This window comes from Theropithecus gelada, chromosome 8 (assembly GCF_003255815.1).
Source record: "Theropithecus gelada isolate Dixy chromosome 8, Tgel_1.0, whole genome shotgun sequence".
Classification (NCBI taxonomy): Eukaryota; Metazoa; Chordata; class Mammalia; order Primates; family Cercopithecidae; genus Theropithecus; species Theropithecus gelada.
This window is the reverse complement of record NC_037676.1, coordinates 52,545,036-52,565,542: the sequence shown is the minus strand read 5'-3', so window position 1 is coordinate 52,565,542 and position 20,507 is coordinate 52,545,036. Positions and strand designations below refer to the sequence as shown.

Below are 20,507 nucleotides of genomic sequence, written 5' to 3'. Positions count from 1 at the left end.
CTAATAGCCTCTAGAGATACTTGGAAATTAGAAAGGATGTTAAGGATGCATCTACGTTTCTTAGAAGGAAAAAGCTGGTTAACTCAAATGAGTCATTAACTGATGAACTTTTAGGTGAAATTAAAAGATGAAGCCATCTTCCAGATATAGTGATTCAGATATTTTGGGACAGGGAAAAACAATGTTTTTGCTGGTCTCATCAGTGAGGCTGTTATCAGACTATTTTCCTTCAGCTGTTTTTGCATTTCACCCTTTTCTCTTACTCTACTACTGAACACAAATTACTTTAATGCATAGACTATTAATGCAAATTACCATGGCGGGACATTGGGAAACCTATTCTTGGTGTCCAGAGACAAGGCTTTTGAGATAGAGTTTTTCTGCAGGTTGGCTCAATAATCTCATTCTTTCTTCAACACCCAGACTGGTACAGCGATCCCTTGCTTATTTGTGTTTCGCTTTCTGTGCTTTCAGTTATCTAGGGTACAGTACAATACAGTATTTTGTGAGAGAAAGGAAGAACATTCACATAACTTTTATTATAGTGTATTGTTATAATTGTTCCATTGTATTATTAGTTACTGTCCATCTTTTACTATACTAATTTTCAAATTAAACTTTATCACAAATATGCATATGTAAGCAAATATATTATATGCAGTATAGGATTCAATACTGTCTGCAGTTCCGGGCAACTACTGGGGTCTTGGAATGTATCCCCCAAGGTTAAGGGGAGAGTATTATAACTATCTTTGTAATGCAAAATGTAACTAACATTTATTTTACCATAATTTTTCTTTTACATGTAAAATTTATCCTAAAATTTGAGTGGTTTGAATCCAAACATGGCTTTTGGGTTTTATTATTCTGTTTTTATTTTATTTTATTTTTTTGAGAGGGAGCCTCACTCTGTTCACAGGCTGGAGTGCAATGGCACGATCTTGACTCATTGCAACCTCCACTTCCCAGTTCAGGTGATTCTCCCGCCTCAGCCTCCGGAGTAGCTGGGATTACAGGCACCCAGCATCATGCCCCACTAATTTTGGTATTTTTGTAGAGATGGGATTTCACCATGTTGGCCAGGCTGGTCTTGAACCCCTCCCTGACCTCGGGTGATCTGCCTGCCTCGCCTCCCAAAATGCTAGGATTATAGGCATGAGCCACTGCCTCTGGACTGTTTTTTGTTGTTGTTTTTGTTTTTTTGTTTTTTGCTTTTAAATTACACATTTGGAGCCTGACATACTTTTTAAACTAATTTCTGAAAATGACTTTAGTAATTACTAAATTTTAAGACAAAACTCAGAAGATAAAATTGGAACTCAAAATCATATTGCCTTCATTACTGAATAAAATGTGAGCAGCTCAGCTGCTATAGTTAATTAGATTTCGTGCAGGGCCTAAATGGGGAAATGTAAGGTTTTCCAGTCAATAATCAAATTATGTGGCTTGCCCTGTTTAAAACAGGTGATAGGCTTCCATGACACTTGAATAATAATGAGAATCTTTAAACTGCCCCTCTTCCAGTGCAGCTCCTGGACCTCCATCGCCCTGAACCTGAAGGACACGAGCATGCACTGTTGTCTAGCCAGGTATGCTCCTCCCTCCCTCCTAACCTGGAAACTGTTCATTTTGAAATTCTGGCTTAAAGCCTCCTCCTTCAGTGTCTCCTTACTTGAAATAATTCAGTTGTGTAGCACCGGATCATGCCTATGATTTACATTTATTTTGGTAACAATTTGATCAAAGTCTACTTTCCTACTGGAGTATAAATGGCATGAGGTCGGGGAAAGGCTTTCATCACCATCTTATCCCCAAGGCACTCCTGGGTGGGGCTGTGGCTCCTGACTATGGTTTAGGGAATGTTGGAATTAACTGAGCACTGTTATTCTAGTTTATAGAGAAATCCAAGATTAGGAAAAGGGAGGCAGTGTTCTAAAGCACAGCCCAGGTAATGTTCACACATACATCGTTCAGCTTTGTAGTATTCTTTTTACAACGCATAGTGGATTTTATAGCTAGCTCTGTAGGAAGAAGGATATAAAATCCCATCTAAAGCATTTTGAGAAGGACTCAACACAATGATTTTACCAGTGTTACTGTGAAATATCACCAAATACAACCTGGACTGCTTTTAGAGCATCAGGAGTCTTGCCAAGTAATCTTTTCAGTTCAATATTATTATTGCTCCAATCAGTCAATCATATTATGGGGCATGGGGTGCAGGGAAGATGCATAGAGCTAACCATTACTTTTCCTTTTAGAGAAAGGAAACTACTTGTAAGCAGAGAATAACAGTAATTAGAGTTAAGAGCTGCAATGGACAATTACAGAAGAGGCAAGTAAAGGAATATCACCTGGAGGAATATGGGCAAGAGTCATCATCCTTCTGAATACTATATTTGTCTGCCAACATACTTCGTTTGATTTTGGGAAAAAAAATAATTGTCTTTTTCACATGCTATATGATTACCTTCATATGAAAGTCTAAAATAGGGAAATGGTCATTACTCAGCGTTTAAATAGGTGAGATAGGGAATAAAAGGGTGATGAATAAATATGAGATTTCTTCTGGAATTGATAGAATGTTCTAAAATTGACTGTTGTGATAGTTGCAAAGATCTATGGATATACTAAAAACAATTTAATTGTACACTTTAAATGGATAAATTGTATGGTATTGGAATTACACCTCAATAAAGCTATTTAATACAAAAAAGTAATGGTCTTTGAAATAATTGACCAGTGGTTTCAACTAATTCTTGGGACTAATTCATAATCCTCAATTTAAGCTTTAGTGTCTTCCTGTTATCTCCTTTTTTTGTTTTTTGAGATGGAGTCTCACTCTTTCACCCAGGCTGGAGTGCCGTGGCACAATCTCGGCTCACTGCAACCTCTGCCTCCCAGGTTCAAGCGATTCTCTTGTCTCAGCCTCCAGAATAGCTGAGACTACAGGCATGCGCCACCACGTCGGGCTAATTTTTGTATTTTTAGTAGAGATGGGGGTTTCATCATGTTGGCTAGGATGGTCTTAATCTCTTGACCTTGTGATCCACCCGCCTCAGCCTCCCAAAGTGCTGGGATTACCAGTGTGAACCCCGTGCCCGGCCCTGTTATCTACTTTTTTGATGGAAATGGGCAGATCCATTTTGTCTATAGTGAAAACAAGCAAATTGGACTTGAGTAAAAATAACAGGGGACGCGAAGTGCAGAAAAATGTATACAAGCTTGTGCGTGCACTTATAGCAACAGTTGTTATTTAAATATTTCTGCCCAGATACCACTAATAAGTTAAAAGGAATACATTTATTACAACTAGTATAAAGATATATTTTATTTGGAAAATTTGAAACAATTAGTACTCAACCCTTTATCTTACAAAATTGCTTACTTGATCTTGGTCATTTTGACACATTTATTTCAATTTTATTTTATTTTATTTTATTTGTTTATTTATTTATTTAGTTTTGAGACAGGGACTCGCTATGTCACCCAGGCTGGAATGCAGTGGCATGATCTCAGCTCACTGCAACCTCCGCCTCCCAGATTCTAGTGATTCTCCTTCTTCAGCCTCCCAAGTAGCTGGGACTACAGGCATGTGCCGCCATGCCTGGATAATTTTTTAAAATTGTTTTTAGTAGAGACGGGTTTTCACCATGTTGGTCAAGCAGGTCTTGAACTCCTGACCTCAAATGATCTGCCCGTCTCGGCCTCGCAGAGTCCTGGGATTTTAGGCATGAGCCACCATGCCTGGCCTTATTTCAGTTTTAAATAAACCAGAAAGTAAACAGCATAGAGAGGAAACATGATTTGTGTCCCTGAGTAGAGAGTTTTGAGGTAATTTATTCCAGGTTTCATAGTTCAAAGCATAGTTATTAAGAGTAAGGACTTTGTTATCAGCTTCTAGGGGGACTGAGGTCCAACTCTACTGCTTATAACAATAGATGAACTACTTAACCTCTTGACACTTAATCTCATTGTTTGTGGAAGGTATAACAATAGTTATCTACTTCGCTAGATAATAAAGGCAAGTTAAACTAAATATAAAGTATTTAGCTCAGAATCTGGCACTTAATAAGTGGGGCATAAATATTAGCAATTTATTTATAAATGAGAAGATGATTAAGAGTAATAATGATTATAATTATATTTTTGATTGCTGCAGTGTTAAAGCTTCCAAATAGGAATCACTTTTGATTGCATACATTTATTTAATGGACATAGATAATTTATATATTTGCATAAGAAAGTTGTGTCTGTTGGAAAATACTGCATAAAATATTTTTACAGTAATAACATTTAAAACTTCCTTTCCCTCAGAGGTAATTTTTAAAATGACAATGGTCAGAAGTATAATTTAATAATGTGCAGATAGATAGTATTGGATTTTAAAAGACATGAGAGATAAATAAAGCCTCACAAGGGCAAGATGATGGCTGACTTTACCCTGACTATCCCTATGGTAATTCTGATAAGAAGAATAAGGCAAAATACAATAATACTGGATCCTACGATGCAGAAATTTGTTGATTTCTGCAGATGTAGTTGAAGAAACTATTAAAGTTATTTATATAAATGCCAAGTCTTTGAATGGTCCAGACCAGAGAATGGGCACTTGAGAGGGAAGGAGACAAGAATCGGTGAGGCTGGGAGAAGAACCATGAAATGCCGGTAGAAATGGTGCTACAGCAGAGAAAAACAGCCAGGCCCAAGGCCATGTGCAGGATGCCACTAGCCTGCTGAATCTGTCCACTTCAAGGGAGCAGTTTCTGCCTGAGAGCAGGCAACAGAATATGTGATTATGAGTTGAAAGTTTAGTGGTTCTTTTGTTCAGCTTTGGGGGAAGCCCAGATAGGGCTTTTTGTGGAAACATTTTTAAAAAGTAAATATAAGAGCTTGATTTTTTTTTTTAAATGATGGACAAATTAACACAAAGAAATAAAAAGCATACAAATGTGTGATTTCTGAGAGATGTTTTAATCACGGAAAATTAAATAATAACAAGCAGGAAGAAATCTAAATCACTGTCAAAAAATACCAAAAGTTACAGCAGGAGTGAGGACACCTCTGAAAGGCAACCTGAGAGAAAGAACAGCTGGAATAAGCAAGGATGCCTGCAGGGCTGGGAGTAGGAGTAAGGGTGGTGCACAAAACCCTAGAAGGGTTCTGATCAGAGAGGAAGGAAGCATTGCTCTCTCCTTCAAGGGTCTAAAGTAGGGGTTTGCTTCACTTAAAGACAGCAGAGGGACTGGCGTAAATGTGTATGTCATGCCTCCAAATTTCATCTCATTACATTATGGCTCAGTTACTCATTTGATCCTCCTAGATTTGCTAAACAGCAATGAAAGAATAACTGTAGAATGAGACAGGAAAGCAGAGAAAGTAGCACAATCCAGGAAGGGACATTCTTCCCAGAGGTTAAAAAGAATTTCTATTCACTTTAGGAGCTGAAGACAAATAGTTCATCAAAACTGGGAGATGGGGATGTGAAAGTGTCAGCCTGTGTGTGGCACCTCTCTGGTCAAGGCATCTGCTTCTCCATGTGCAGTATGAGCTAAAGCTGGACACTGTGCTCAGAGGTCATTTCTGGCTTTGCTTTTGTTTTATTATTATTATTATTATTATTTAGAATTAACATGGAGAAATAGGTAATTTTGGTCTTTGCCTATTAATGGAGTAAAACATTCTTATTGTAAAATGATGGGAGTTTAGGAACCTAAAGGACAAATATGTGCATGAAGATAAATCAGTAATTCCTACCTTAAACCTCAATGTAGTTGATGTCAGAACTCTTTTTGGGTGGCTGTCTTTTTCAAATTGAGTGTCTAGCATTTTTGGAGATGATTTGAAGAAATGATAAGTATGGCTTTCAAAGGACAGGCTCAGATTTGGTAAGAAACTCCAAAGAATATACTTCAAAAAATTAAAGAGAAAAATTAAGGAATAATAGGAAGAAAACTAGACAAAATTTGAAAAGAAAAAGGATTCAAACTTATTTAAATCACATTTTTAAAATGTAAAGCTATTACAATATTCCTTTCATTTCTACTAAATACATATTTTCTTCAGGATTTCGGGAAGTTTTGAGATGGGAACTCTCCTCAATGTGGTCTACATCGTATCTGGTATTAGTGCTTCAAGGGAACAGTTAAAGTCCTAGAATTAAGCTCGTGGGACATAGAACTGCCTCAACCTCCAAGCCACCTGCACGTTTTTTGTCCCAGAAGTTTGAACAATGTCTTATATAAGGTAAATAAGAAAAATGAAGGTAAAGGCTAACTTTTATTTTCCCATCAACTTATACCCTACAAGGTACTCCGGCTGGAAACAGGGCTTGAGAGAGACAGCAATATTGCACATGAGCAGCAGACATCAAGGATTTGTGGACACCGGTAGCTACAGAGACATCATGTTGCCCACAGCCCACAGCCAGTGAGACATATTAACCAACAAAATACTGGACTCAAACCTACATACGAAGCCCCATCCTCACTGTCCTTGTCCACTTTGTCGGGAGATACGACGAATTACCATGGTGCATAGTGGTGACTGTGACGGGAACGTCCCCAAGCCAAGATTTGTCAGGAGTGTAGGGCATGGCCAGCTGGCTTTGACTTCTAGCAGCACATGTTAGAGCGTTTGACTGCATTCTGTCTAAAAAGGACATTTGTTACCCTTTAACCAAGTTTTTTTTCTTAAAGAGTGTTTTTAATATAAAACTAAAATGCCATGTGTTCTGAGTCCAGTGGAATTCACAAGCACCTGTAGGAGTCTTAACTACATTGGTAAATGATTTTTCAGTTGTCTAGCATACCATCTTCCTTCTGTGATCTTAAGCCGAGACCATAAAGGTTTTAATTAATAATTCTCACCACGAATCTTCCAGGTGTGTGCCAGTGAGGATTACTTAACTGAAGCAAATAAGGGTAAGATATGCATTTACGTATTTATATGCATACTTATATTAGAGGCTCAAATTGCTCCTGAAAACTCCAAATAAATAATTCAACACCAAAATACGAATTCTGCTTCTAACTTGATGTTTGTATTTCTTGTCAGAGTGTGTGTGTCATAGGAATTTTGCAAAATGTTCTTTTTTGTTAATCCTAATATAAGATATTGATCATAGTTCAAATACCACTTATTGGTTAATATTTGAATGGAAACTACATGCTTATTTAATTCAAAAATTATTCTATTCATTACACACATAATAGTTTTGCTTGGATTGAAATAGTGAAAACATCAATATGAAAAGATTTATTTAGAAAAATTATTGATGCTTAGAAACTAGGTTAAAATGTGGTATTTTAATAAAAATACATAGCATTGTATTATTGGGTTTAAATTATAAATACAAGCAACAACAAAAAAAGGAAAAGAACGTTTCTAGGTGACATAAAATTAATGTAAGCAATACTACCAGAAATAGAGTTAGTGCCTGATTCAGTAAAAATAATTATTTCAGATGAAATCAGCTCTCACTATTGGATTTCATTCATGGATTTTCTAGTATCTTAAGTGGTACCTTTAAATTCTTTACGCAATATCAGTGAACAGCTTGGCCAAAAGAAAAAAAAAAAATCTCATTTGCTGAGGGATGAAATTCTCATGGCATACTTTCCACATCCTATAATTTGTTCTACATGCCTCCCTGGTCTTAGTTGGTGATAAAATAAAGTTTCACTTTGATAAACCGAATGTACAAAATATGTTTTAAAGCCAATGCTCTGTATAGCAATATTCTTTTCTTATCAGTGACAGTACAACACTATTGCATACTGATTTCTACTCTGAGTCATTTTCACAAAGTCAACTAGAGCTGATGTTCACAAAATTTAGAGTTCTGATTTCCATACATATATGACATGAGTTGTGCTGAAATATTGAGAAAGTGTTCTTTAAATATATAAATTATTTTCACCCTATGTAAGTCAAATGATTAACCTAAGAATTATAAAGTTAAACTTCATTTATCTATGAAGAGATGTAGGTTTGATAAAGGCATTGCAATCATGAGATTAACTCTTCAATATTCACATAATTTCCCATCCTTTAAAAATTTCTCCTTTATTTCTATAATAAATTACAGATATGGCACATCTCTAAGAGTCAATAATATACAAAATGAAAGCCTTTAAAATTTGATAATAAATTGAAATAACACGTGTTCATTTTAAAAATAAAGGCTATGCAAAGACTTTAAGTCTAACCTATATGACTAGCACTATAAAATTAAATTTACCGATTTCTTTTTAAAACATGAAAAATAAACAAGATGAACAGAATACAATATCTCACTTACTATTGGGCTTTATAAGTGTGAAACTTGTTAATGTTCTATTTACTGCAGATCATCATTTCCTACTCCAGTTTGTTAAAGAAAGATATGCACACGACATCATATTTAACACTTCCGAAGAAACCAGATAAAGAAAGTTAATGAGTTATATTTAATGGTAAGGTAAAATTCCCATATTCTTTGCTAAATTTTCTAAATCAAATGGTAAGAGTTGGCAGGAATTCTGTGAGAACCTACCTAACTTACATCCCAGTCCAAATATTAAGAAGTTTGCTACAGCCATTCTTGTCTAATGATTAATCAGCAAACACTGAAATGCACCAAAGTTCAACTCTTATGGCACGGCCTTTGTAAGGATAGACTAGAAAGTCAGGCTACCTTTATGCTTAATCCAAATCCTCCTACTGTTTGTCTTCTGATGGTCACCGTTCTTTCCTGAAAGACAGGATTTTTAAGAATGGTTAGTGTTTCCTAATACTATACTTACACACCGTTTTCTGTTGTTGTTTGGTTTTCTTCTGGGTTTTGCTTTTGCTCTTTAAAAAAAGAGAACTCTTTTGTGGTGGGATAGATGCTCCACATTTTGTAAAAAATAGTCCTTGACTTTTAAATCCAAGGGATATTTGTCAAAATAAAAGGGAGTAAAGTGGTAATAAACTCCTAAACTCTTAAAAATAAGTTATTCTCAATGATTATTTTGGGCATATTTTGGAATCTAAACCTTTATACTTCTTCTTATTTCCACATCACGTATTCATGTTTTCTAAGAAATGACAAGTTTTAGGTTATATAAAAGGAATTCAGAGGCAATGGTAAATATGATCTTGGTAAACCATGGCCCTGTCTCCATCACTCCTGGAATTTGGGAGCTAAGCTGGGAGGCTGCTGTGGCCAGCACAGAAATGATTCATATGAGTACTTTAGATTGAAAGTGAATAAACCAAGTCCACAATAAATTAATTGCTTGTTCATAAAATTAATACATTACACATCTAAGTAATAATGATAATTGAATTATCAACTTTAAAAATTAGTTTCTTTTCCTCTCCACAATAGAAGTAATTCAGTCACTGGCCTATAAAACTTCAAAATCACAAAGATGATGGCATGAGAACAAAGAGCTACATTTGGACAAATCCTGTAATTTTCAATTTGAAAAATCGATACTGCTCTGATTTTGGGCAGTCGTCTCTACATAGTGCTTACTGTGGAGGCATGTTATAGGGCTGAACGCTTTAATTTTTAGCTTGCTCCATTACATCAACCTTCTTGAACCTCCCCCTGTGCAGAGCCATTTGAGATACTGACCCCTTTCCCCTGCATCTGGGGTATATATTTATTATCTGGTCCCTATATCTCTACAAATGCCTTTTGCCCACATTATCCATTTCCAAATGGAAATACCCCTCTTTCTTACAGATGAATTGCTTCCCTCATTTCTTTATTCTGCAGAAACTGTGTGGAACAGATAATATCATTTAAAAAGAACTAGTGAAAATCAGAAGAATGTGTGCTTCTGCTGGCTCTTCCTAAATATTTTAAGACAGCATAAGACTCTTCATTTTGGCAAGGTTAAAAACTTCCTTTTTCAGCCAAAAGTTTGGTTTCTATGAATAGAACAAAATAATGCTTAAAGAACAAGATCTCCATACCAGAATTTGAAGTATACTAATATTGATTTATTTTGAATTTTGAAAATAGGACTTTTTGATGAAGATTGGTGCATATTTACTTAGAAATTATTATTATTATTTTTGAATGCAAATGAGTAACATTCAATGATATAAATTGTCTTTATTTTCACAATGTGCTGAGTAATTTCATCTATTTCTAAAATACTTATGTTACTCTTATAATCTGTCATCTAATCATACTTTCAAACCAACATTAAAATTATAATTGCACAAATAAGTTTATATGTGTATAACAATTTATGCAAAGCAACTTGAAATATAAGACAAACTAAACTTTGCGGTATTAAATAAAACACCAAAGCACAAAGGAAGGTTAAACATGTGTATTCTAGGTACACAAAAATCTATTAATAATTTAAGATAAACTACATATGTATTAGAAATGTCTTTTTATTGAACAGGAGAAGTGCAATCTGTCTAATTAATAATTAATTAATATTTATTATTTCTCATTAAATGATTCATTAAAGAGAAGTTGAATATTGCACACAATATTGGAATTGAAGTTAGCGAACGTGCCAATGACTCAAATAGCCACAACTTCGTATGTTCAGCAAATTACTTATGCCCTGTAAGCCTCTGTTTTCAAATTTGCAAAATGCTGATAAATAATACATACCAATTAAAAGTTTTGTTTTGAGAATTAACATTTGTAAAGGACACTGGCATAGAGTAGAAATTTAATGTTCACACACACACACACACACACACACACACACACTCCAATATTCTACACAGAGATTCTTATATAATAGTCATTTTAATATATTTACATCATAGAATAACTCAAATTCTAGAAGACTCAGATTCAGGAACAGGCAAATTAAATAGTGACTATTTTTCCTCTAAAATAGATAGGTAAACTGCTTTTATAAAACTGACCACCAACTAAACTAAAACTCCCGGATGACAGGAACTATGTCCTTTTTTCCTTTTCTGTAAAAAGTAAATACGTGATTCCTTAAAACAGTATCAAAATCAATGGTGCAGTCATCCAGACAACCAATATCAGTTGTCTTCAAATGCAAATTTCAATCAGAGCAAATGCATTTTAATCAGCAAATGGCATCCCCTAAATTTTGTAGAGCATTTTGCATAGCAATCATTGGTCATGAGGAAAACTTGGTCAGTAATTGCTGTTCAGTAGCTAAATGTGTACTGAAATGCTGCTTTCCTTTGACAGAAACAACAAGCATCCCAGGGTTCTCAAAAACCATTTCTTTGAATTTCTTTACTCATGCTCGACAAGCCCACCCTCTAATCTCTGGTGGAGAATATTTAGAACATGTTCCAAATCAAATACAAAATTGCTGATGCAGAAAAGATTTCAGAGAGACTAAAGAGTCAGCAGAAACTACCAAAAATATCTCAAAAACAGTGCTTATCTTAATGTTTTATTAAACACCTGGACACACACACATATACATGCAAACCCTAGCTAGTGCCTCCAGTTGCTGCTTCTTCATTAGCTTACTTTTAAGAAAGTTAGGAGAGACGAGGCAAAACAAATTACTTCGTGTTTGAAAACCAAGATTGTGCATTGGTCACTGCAGGCAGCAGGAAGCATAAAAGGGGAAAGAACTGTTCTTAGTGTGACCTCTGCTAATATGTTCCCAGTTGTTTGTGTTTGCGCTAGCTCTGCCACTTTATCCCCTTACACCTCTGCTTCTTCCCTCCTCCCAAAATAGATGCAATAAAAAGAAGAAAAGAACTTTGTCAAATACTCAGCTTATAAATCAGACAATACCTGGAAGCTGACCTGAAATTATATTTAGTTAACACATCATGAGTGTGGTAAAGACTGTTGCCAGGTAACAAAACACCATCCTTTGGGAGACCAAAGTATTGTCAGTGATTTTATCTTGTAAAACACAAAATCTGGGCTGATGCTCCTATACAGTCTCATATACACAAAATGCCTTCATTTAATCTTCCTATTCCTTACAAAAATGCAAAGGATTGAGTCCAAGATTAATATCAGACTTTATAAAGACTGGCTACACACCTAAATAATCAACATCAGTGTTACAAAAAGGGCCTTGTATTAAACACCTAGTATGCTTTGCAGAAAAATATAACTAGCACCTCTGCTTTTTGGAATATTATATTATAAGTTGCATATAGGGAGAGATTATATGAACTATATGAAAAAAAAATATACATGACACCAAAAAAAAGTTGGCATCACATATGTTAGGTATTGAAATTTTGAGATATGTATGTGAAAAAGTTAGGAAGAAGTGGAAACCATGCAGAAACTAAAGAGGTTATCATTGGAAAATCATTTGTATTAATTTTGTGTTATAGAAACCAATGCATTATTGTTTGCAGAACAATAATGGAAAGAAAATAGAGAATGTTAATAGTTCTTTTTGACAACTAAGGAAGAGTAGCTGAAGCTGAAAAAGGAATAATGAAGATGATGGCTTCTAATTATTAAAAATCTACTATCGGTGCTTATAGCTCTCATAGCACTTACAATTGTTTATTGAAGAGAACAATGCCCTTGACTTTTTCCCTCCAAATTTTCTGAGAACTGGACCTATGTCTTACACAAAGTTCTCTCACAAGCATTTAGGACAGGTCCTAAATCAAAGTTAGGTATTAAAATGTTAAATGAATAAATATTCATTCAAACATTATTCTAAGTAATTATCACAACAAGCCACTGGTGTAGGATTTTTTTTTTCTAATTAAGAGATGAGGAAATCAAAATGTGAAAGAGTGAAATTAACTTGACCAAGATCCAAGTTGTGATTGAAACCAAGATTTCTCTGATCTCTGCTGTTCTTTCTATCCTAACAGGCCTGCTATAAAATGAAGAATTAGAATGAAAAAAAAAAAAAAAAAAAAAAACCCTGAAAACTCATGGTGCAATGTAGTAAAAATGGGGAGAAATGTAATATTTTCCCTGCAAGATTGGGAATAAGACCAGGATGTCCCTGTTCGCCATTACAATTCAACATCTTGATGTCCTAGCTAGTGCAATGATGAAATACTATGAAATAAAGGCTTATAAAATGAACAAACAGAAAAAGAACTGTCTTTGTTTTTTGTCAATGTATAAAATCCCAAAGAATTGAAAAAAAAAAATTCTTCTGGAAGTGGTAATTACAGCAAATTCATAGAATACGAAATTATTATACAAATTAAATTGCTTTCTTACATATCAGCAATAAGAAATTGGAATTAAAAATTAAAAGCATAATGCCATTTACAATAACACATACTAAAAGGGAAATATTTTGTGGCCCGGTGCAGTAACTCATGCCTGTAATCCGAGCACTTTGGGAGGCCGAGGCGAGTGGATCACTTGAGGTCAGGAGTTTGAGACCAGCCTGGCCAAAAGGGTGAAACCCATCTCTAGTAAAAATACAAAAAATTAGTCAAGCGTGGTGATGTGTGCCTGTAATCTCGGTTACTTGGGATTGCTTGAACACAGGAGAATCGCTTGAACGCGGGAGGTGGAGGTTGCAGTAGCTGAGATCGTGCCACTGTACTCCAGCCTGGGCAATAGAGTGAGACTCTGTCTCAATAAATAAATGCATAAATACAATGAAAAAGTAAATAAAAAAAGAAAAATATTTTGGTATAAATCTAACATAATATTAATAGAATTTATATATGAAACTAAAAAAATCTAGAGAAAAAAACTCAAATATGTTCAAAATATATGAAGGGAGAACCACATTCATGAATTGAAAGACCCAATATTTTTAAGATGTCGATACTTCCCAACTTGATTTTTAAAATCTATGCAATTCCAATAAAAATCCCAGCAAGCTGTTTGTGGATACAAGCAAACTAATTTTTAGGTTTAGATGGAAGTTAAAAGTTAAAAGACCTATTATAACGAGTACAATACTGAAGAAGAATAAAGTTGGAGGACTCAGGATGCTTGACCCAGGACTTACTATAAAGTTTTCGTACACAACACAACATGGTATTTTTGACAGAAAAAGCATTTAGACTAATGGAACAGAACAGGTGGCCAAAAAAAAAAAGGAAACAAAAAAATAGAATCAACTAATATTTGACAAAAGAACAAAAGCAATTCAATAGAGAAAAGCAAGGATATTTTTTTCCAACAAACAGTGCTGGAGGAATTGGACATCCATAAGAAGAAAAGGCAGATATACTACACTCTTCACAAAAATTAACATAGTGTAGGCTTAAATATTAAAAACACAGTAGTACTGGAAGAAAATATAGGAGAAAACCCATGTGACTTTTGGTTTAGTGATGAGTTTTTAGATACAACACCAAAAGCATGATTTATAAAAAATGTTGATAAATTAGAATATATTAAAATTAATAACTTCTGCTTTGTGAAGAAACTGCTAAGAGAATGAAAAGAAAAGCTACAAACTAGAGGAAAATTTGTAAATCACATATCTGATAAAAGACTTGTATCCAAAATATACAAATAACTCATAACGCTGAGTAAGAACACAAACAACCTAATTAAAAAGTGGCTAAAGTATTTGAATAAAGACTTAATCAAAAAAGATATGCAAATAGCAAGCAAGCCTATGAAGAAACGTTCAACATCATTTGTCAGGGGGGAATTGCAAATTAAAATAACAATGAGATGATGTTATGCACTTATTAAAATGGCTAAAATCCAAAACACTGACAATACCAAATGCTTACAAGAATTCTGTTCAAGGCTAATTCTCATTTCTTATTGGTGTGAATGCAAAAGAGATTTTGGCAGTTTCTTATAAAGCTGAACCTAGTCTTAACATCTGATCTGGGAATGACACTCCTAGGTCTTTACCCAAATAAATTGAAAGTTTGTGTTTATACAAAAATCTGCACGCAGATATTTATACTATCTATATCCATTATCACCAATAAGTATAAATAGCCAAACACGATACCCTTCAATAGGTAAATGAATAAACAAACTGTGGTACATCTATACAGTGAGGTACTGAACAATTTTTAAAGTGAGCAATCAAGCTGCAAAAAGACATGGAGATTCTGCATGCATAGCCTCCCACATTATCAATATCCCCTATGAGATGGGAACATTTGTTACAACTCATAAACCCACACTGACACAGAGTCTACGTGTTAATGAAACTATTCTACATGATATTACAATAGGAATCACATCCCATTATACATTGTCAAAACTCACAGAAATTTAGAGCACCAAGAGTAACCTTAATGTATGCAAATGTTTAAAAATAATTTAGAACTAAAGAAGGAATGCAGTCTGTGACACTTGAACTACATTACGAATGTATGTTATAACCTCAGCGATGCGGCAGGGGGAAGATGTGCTGGCCTCAGTCACTGTGGAAATGTACTGTGAAAGGGTCATTTACACAAAGTGGCCCCCATATGCTGAAAAAGCCAAGAACCCAAAGAATGAGGAAGACAAATTGACTTTGTTGTAAGAGATGTTTTATTGGCAGAACTTGCAGACAGAAGTGTGGAAGACAGTGTGGCGATTCCTCAAGGATTTAGAACTAGAAATAACATTTGACCCAGCCATCCCATTTCTGGGTATATACCCAAGGGATTATAAATCATGCTGCTATAAAGACACATGCACATATATGTTTATTGTGGCACTATTCACAATAGCAAAGACTTGGAACCAACCCAAATGTCCATCAGTGACAGATTGGATTAAGAAAATGTGGCACATATACACCATGGAATACTATGCAGCCATAAAAAAGGATGAGTTTGTGTCCTTTGTAGGGACATGGATGCAGCTGGAAACCATCATTCTCAGGAAACTATAGCAAGAACAGAAAAACAAACACCGCACGTTCTCACTCATAGGTGAGAATTGAAAAATGAGAACACTTGGACACAGGTTGGGGAACATCACACACCAGGGCCTGTTGTGGAGTGCGGGGAGCGGGGAGAGATAACATTAGGAGATATACCTAATGTAAATGACGAGTTAATGGGTGCAGCACACCAACATGGCACATGTGTACATATCTAACAAGCCTGCACGTTGTGCACATGTACCCTAGAACTTAAAGTATAATAATAATTAAAAAATCCTAATACTATTATGCATGTATATTGAAATTTAACAAGTAAATGGATGGTGGATGAAGGGAAGCCAGGTTTCTCAGTGTTGGAGAAGAATTCACAGATAAGCAAGAGGAGGCTAAAAAGTTTCATGAGGTTATGGAAACTAGTTGGAGACATCAGTATAAACTCATGTTTAGCTTCATATTGATATTGATGTTTATGCATAAAAACATTTATAAATATGTGAATATACACAGTTTTTGTCTTTCTAAAAATATATTTTTTGAGATATAATTCATACACCATGAAATTCACTCATTTGAAGTGTGCAATTCAAAGACTTTTAGCATAGACACAGGTCTGCATTCATCACCACAATTAATTTATTTGGCTACTATGAATAAAGCTGCTGTAACATTCATGTGCAAGCATTTTTTGGCACATTTGTAACAATTTCTCTTGCATATATACCAAGTATTGAAAGCAGAAATTGTCAGACTGTTTTTCATTGTGGCCACATCATTTTATATTCCCATCAACAATGTATGAGAATTTCAATTTCTCCATATTCTCACTAAACCTTATTATCTGTCTTTGTAATTATAGCCACCCTAATTGATAAAAAGTTGTATATAATGGTTTTGATACAAATTTCCCTGATGGCACTTTATTCATTTTCTTACCATTTATTTACCTTCTTTAGAAAAACATCTAGTCAAATTATTTGCCCATTTTTTTATTGCCTGTTTAATTGAATTGTGAAAGCTTTTTACACATTCTGAATATAAATACCACACTAGATCTGTGACTTACAAAAGTGTTCTCCCATTTTGTGTATTGTCTTTTCACTATATTGATAGTGTTATTTGAAGCACAAAAGTTTTAAATTTTTGGATGTGCCATTTATCTATTTTTTCTGTGTTTTTTGTAACTTGCACCTTGATGTCAAATTTACAAAACCATCGCCTAAACCATTGTCAAAATGATTCACATGTATGTTTCCTTCTAAATTTTAATAATTTTAGTTCTTAAATTTAGATTTTTCATGTATTTTGAATTAGCATTTGCATGTGGTGTGAGGTAGGTTTCCAAATTCATTATTATACATGTAAATATTCAGTTGTCCCAGAACCATTTGCTGAAAAGACAGTTCTTTCTTCAATGGTTTGGGCACCCTTGCTAAACATAAGTCGACTATAAATGTGTTTATTTCTGAACTCTCAATTCTATTCCACTGATCTAATATGCCTATCATTTTACCAGTACCACACACCCTAGATTACTGTCTATTCATAGTAAGTTTTGAAATTGGGAAATACGAACCCTCAAACTCTTTTCTTTTGTTTTTTTTTTTCAAAATTGTTTTTGTTATTTGAAATCTCTTGTATCTACATATGAATTTTAGAACCAGTTTGTCTATTCCTGCAAGGAAATTAGCTGGGATTGTTTATAGGGATTTATATGTAGATCAATTTTGGTAATATTATTATAATATAAACAATAATACTGAGTTTTCTAATACATGAAAATGGTATGTCTTTCCATTTATTTAGGTTATCTTTAATTTCTTTTATTCATGATTTTCAGTTTTCAGAATACATATTTTATAATTTTGTTAAATTTATTCCTAAGTATTTTTGATGCTATTTTAAATGAACAATGGGGTTCTTGGTCCTAAGGAAGTAATAGCATCCCATCTTAGAAGACTTAGGCACAGAACTTACCTCCCTAGGCAATTTTACAAAAATCTAATTAAAGGGAATAGATTACAAAAAAAATGCCCTTTCCTATAAATTCTTTTAGACTCATATTTATAGCACTTATGAGGTTTCTTGCTTCATTCCCTTTGATTTGTTCCCCCAGTAAGCTCTCAGGGTTTTTCTCTCTTGCTACAGGTGTAGTGGTGAAAAAGATTAACATTCCCTAAAGTCCACTGAAAATTGCAGTTTGTAGCAAGTCCTTCATATCTGACTTAAGGTCGTTAGATAATGGAGACTATTTAAAATTTAAATATTCCTTGTTAGCTTTGCAAAGAATTGAAAATTGCACAATTTCACTTTTGTTTCTGTAAATATGCATCTGTAATATAAACAGAGGCACAGCGATGTTAAGTAACTTTACCAAGGTCAGTTAGTGGTGAATTCTCTGGATTGAAATGCAGGCACTAGGGGCCACTGCCTATATATTCATCCCCTGTTCTATTCTGTCTTTTATTGCTTTTCTTTTCTTTTAAGAGACAAGAGTCTCACTCTGTTGCTGAGGCTGGAATGCAGTGGCTTCATTATAACTCACTGTAACCTTGAATTCTTGGGCTAAAGAGATCCTTCTGCATCAGCCTCTCCAGTATCTAGGACTACAGGCATATGCCACCATGCTCAACTAACTTTTTAATTTTTTGCAGAAATGGAGTTTATGTTGTCCAGGCTGGTCTCCAACTCCTGGCCTCAAGTGGTCTTCTCACCTTTGCCTCCCAAAGCACTGGGATTACAGGTACAACCCACTGCACCTCGTCCTGTCTCCTATTTCTCAACACTTATTTAGATGGTAATGTCTCTGAGGAGCGCTGTATTAAGCATCATTGTTTCCTTTTGTCTAATCTACTGTTTCTCTAACTGAAAACTCTAGCATGGGACTTCTAATTGATTCAGACAAATATATATTTAAAAGGTTGTGTGAGATAAAGATTCACTAATTCAAAACATCTAATGAATTGTTGAATATATTGTCTCAACAGTGCCTCTTGGCATAATATAGAAAGTTTTTCTGAGAATATTTTTAAATTACTAGGTAAAAATGTATTTGAGATTGGGTGCAGCGACTCATGCCTTTAATCCCATTGCTTTGGGAGGCCAAGGTGGGAGGGTTGCATGAGGCCACGCCTTTGAGAACAGGTTGAGCAATATTGTCAGACCCTGTCTCTACAAAACATAAAAAAGCTTAGCCAAGCCCAGTGGTATGCACCTGTAGGCCAAGCTTCTCGGGAGGCTGAGGCAGGACAACTTGAACCAAATAGTTTCAGGCTGTGGTGAACTATGATCATGCCACTGCACCTAAGTTGGGTAACAGAGGGAGACCCTGACTCAAAAAATTAAAAATAAAAAAAGTGTATACATACATATTTGAATATTTGCATTAGTGTCTGTTTTCTTTAACAGTGTTTTTGATACAATTTTTTAAAAGATTCATACCATTTATAAATATTGATATTAATACTAATTATTATGTTTACATTTCTGCAAAGTTTAATATTTTACTTAGTAAAATTGGCTTGTAATTTTAGATTGTTGTTAAATAATATTTTTGACTGTAACATATATCATAATGGTAATTTAGGGGCCAATTACCATAAAACTAAGAATTAACATTGATTTTTGCTTTTCTTGAAACCTTTATTGTGGGTAAGAAATTTTATATCTATGTAGGTAGAAGTATACATAACCATTCCTCAGTATCTGTGGGGGATTGACTCCATGATCTCCCTGGAATACCAAAATCTTCAGATGCTCAAGTCTCTTGTATAAGATGGTATAGTATTTACATGTGATCTACATACATCTCCAGGTAAACTTTAACTCATCTTTAGATTACTTAAAATAGCTAAATATAATGTAAGTTCTATATAAATAGTTATTAAATAGCTATTATACTATATTGCTATATCATAACCTATACGGTAGTTATACTTTATTGCTTTTTAAATTTATATTATGTCTTATTGTATTTTTTCCTGAATATTTTTCATTTTACAGGAATGGAAGTTGCTATAGGTGAGTCAGTGAGTGAGTAGTGAGTGATTGTGAATGATAGCACACTACTTTATAATACTGTAGACTTTATGAACACGTTATGCTTAGGTTATACTAAATTTATTTTAAAATACTTTTCTTTCTTCACTAATAAATTAACTTTAGCCTATTGTAACATTTTTTACTTTATAAACTTTTTTTTTGACTTTTAGTAACACAGCTTAAAACACAAACACATTGTATAGCTGTGTAAAAATATTTTCTTTATATTCTTACACTATAAGCCTTTCTATTTCTTCTTATTATTATTTTTTAAATGTTTTTGTTAAAAACTAAAACATATACACACATATTAGCCTAGGCCTACACAGGGTCAGGATCGTTAACATATAACTAGAAATTTTTTAGCTGCATTATAATCTTATGATACAGTGTAATATATGTGGCCCTTCATTGACCAAATATCATTATTGCTGAAAGCAATAACAAGTGAATTCTTATACAGTGTCACAGACAAGAGGTGCCTGAGGAGATCTGAGGACTACATACAGTGGTGTTCTGGATGCGATCCTGGACTATCGATGAAAACTAAGAAAATCCAAATACACTATGGACTTGTGTTACAATTTACCTATCAAAATGTATTCATTCACTGTAACCAACTTACCATACTATGTAAGATGTTAATAGGGGAGCCTGGGTGTGTGGTATATCACTATATCATTTTTGCAATTTTTTCTGTCAATCTAAAACTGTTCTAAA

General features: G+C 34.3%; 1 protein-coding gene across 3 annotated transcripts in view; it reads right to left on the bottom strand.

The window, feature by feature from the left end:
• Nucleotides 1–20,507, bottom strand: part of SNTG1 (syntrophin gamma 1) — an 883,016-nt gene that overhangs the window by 344,394 nt on the left and 518,115 nt on the right. For all 3 annotated transcript variants that reach the window (XM_025394077.1, XM_025394078.1, XM_025394076.1), the window contains one exon: nucleotides 8,678–8,734. In XM_025394077.1, the coding sequence (XP_025249862.1) occupies nucleotides 8,678–8,734 (57 nt within the window). The remainder of the gene's footprint in view (nucleotides 1–8,677; nucleotides 8,735–20,507) is intronic.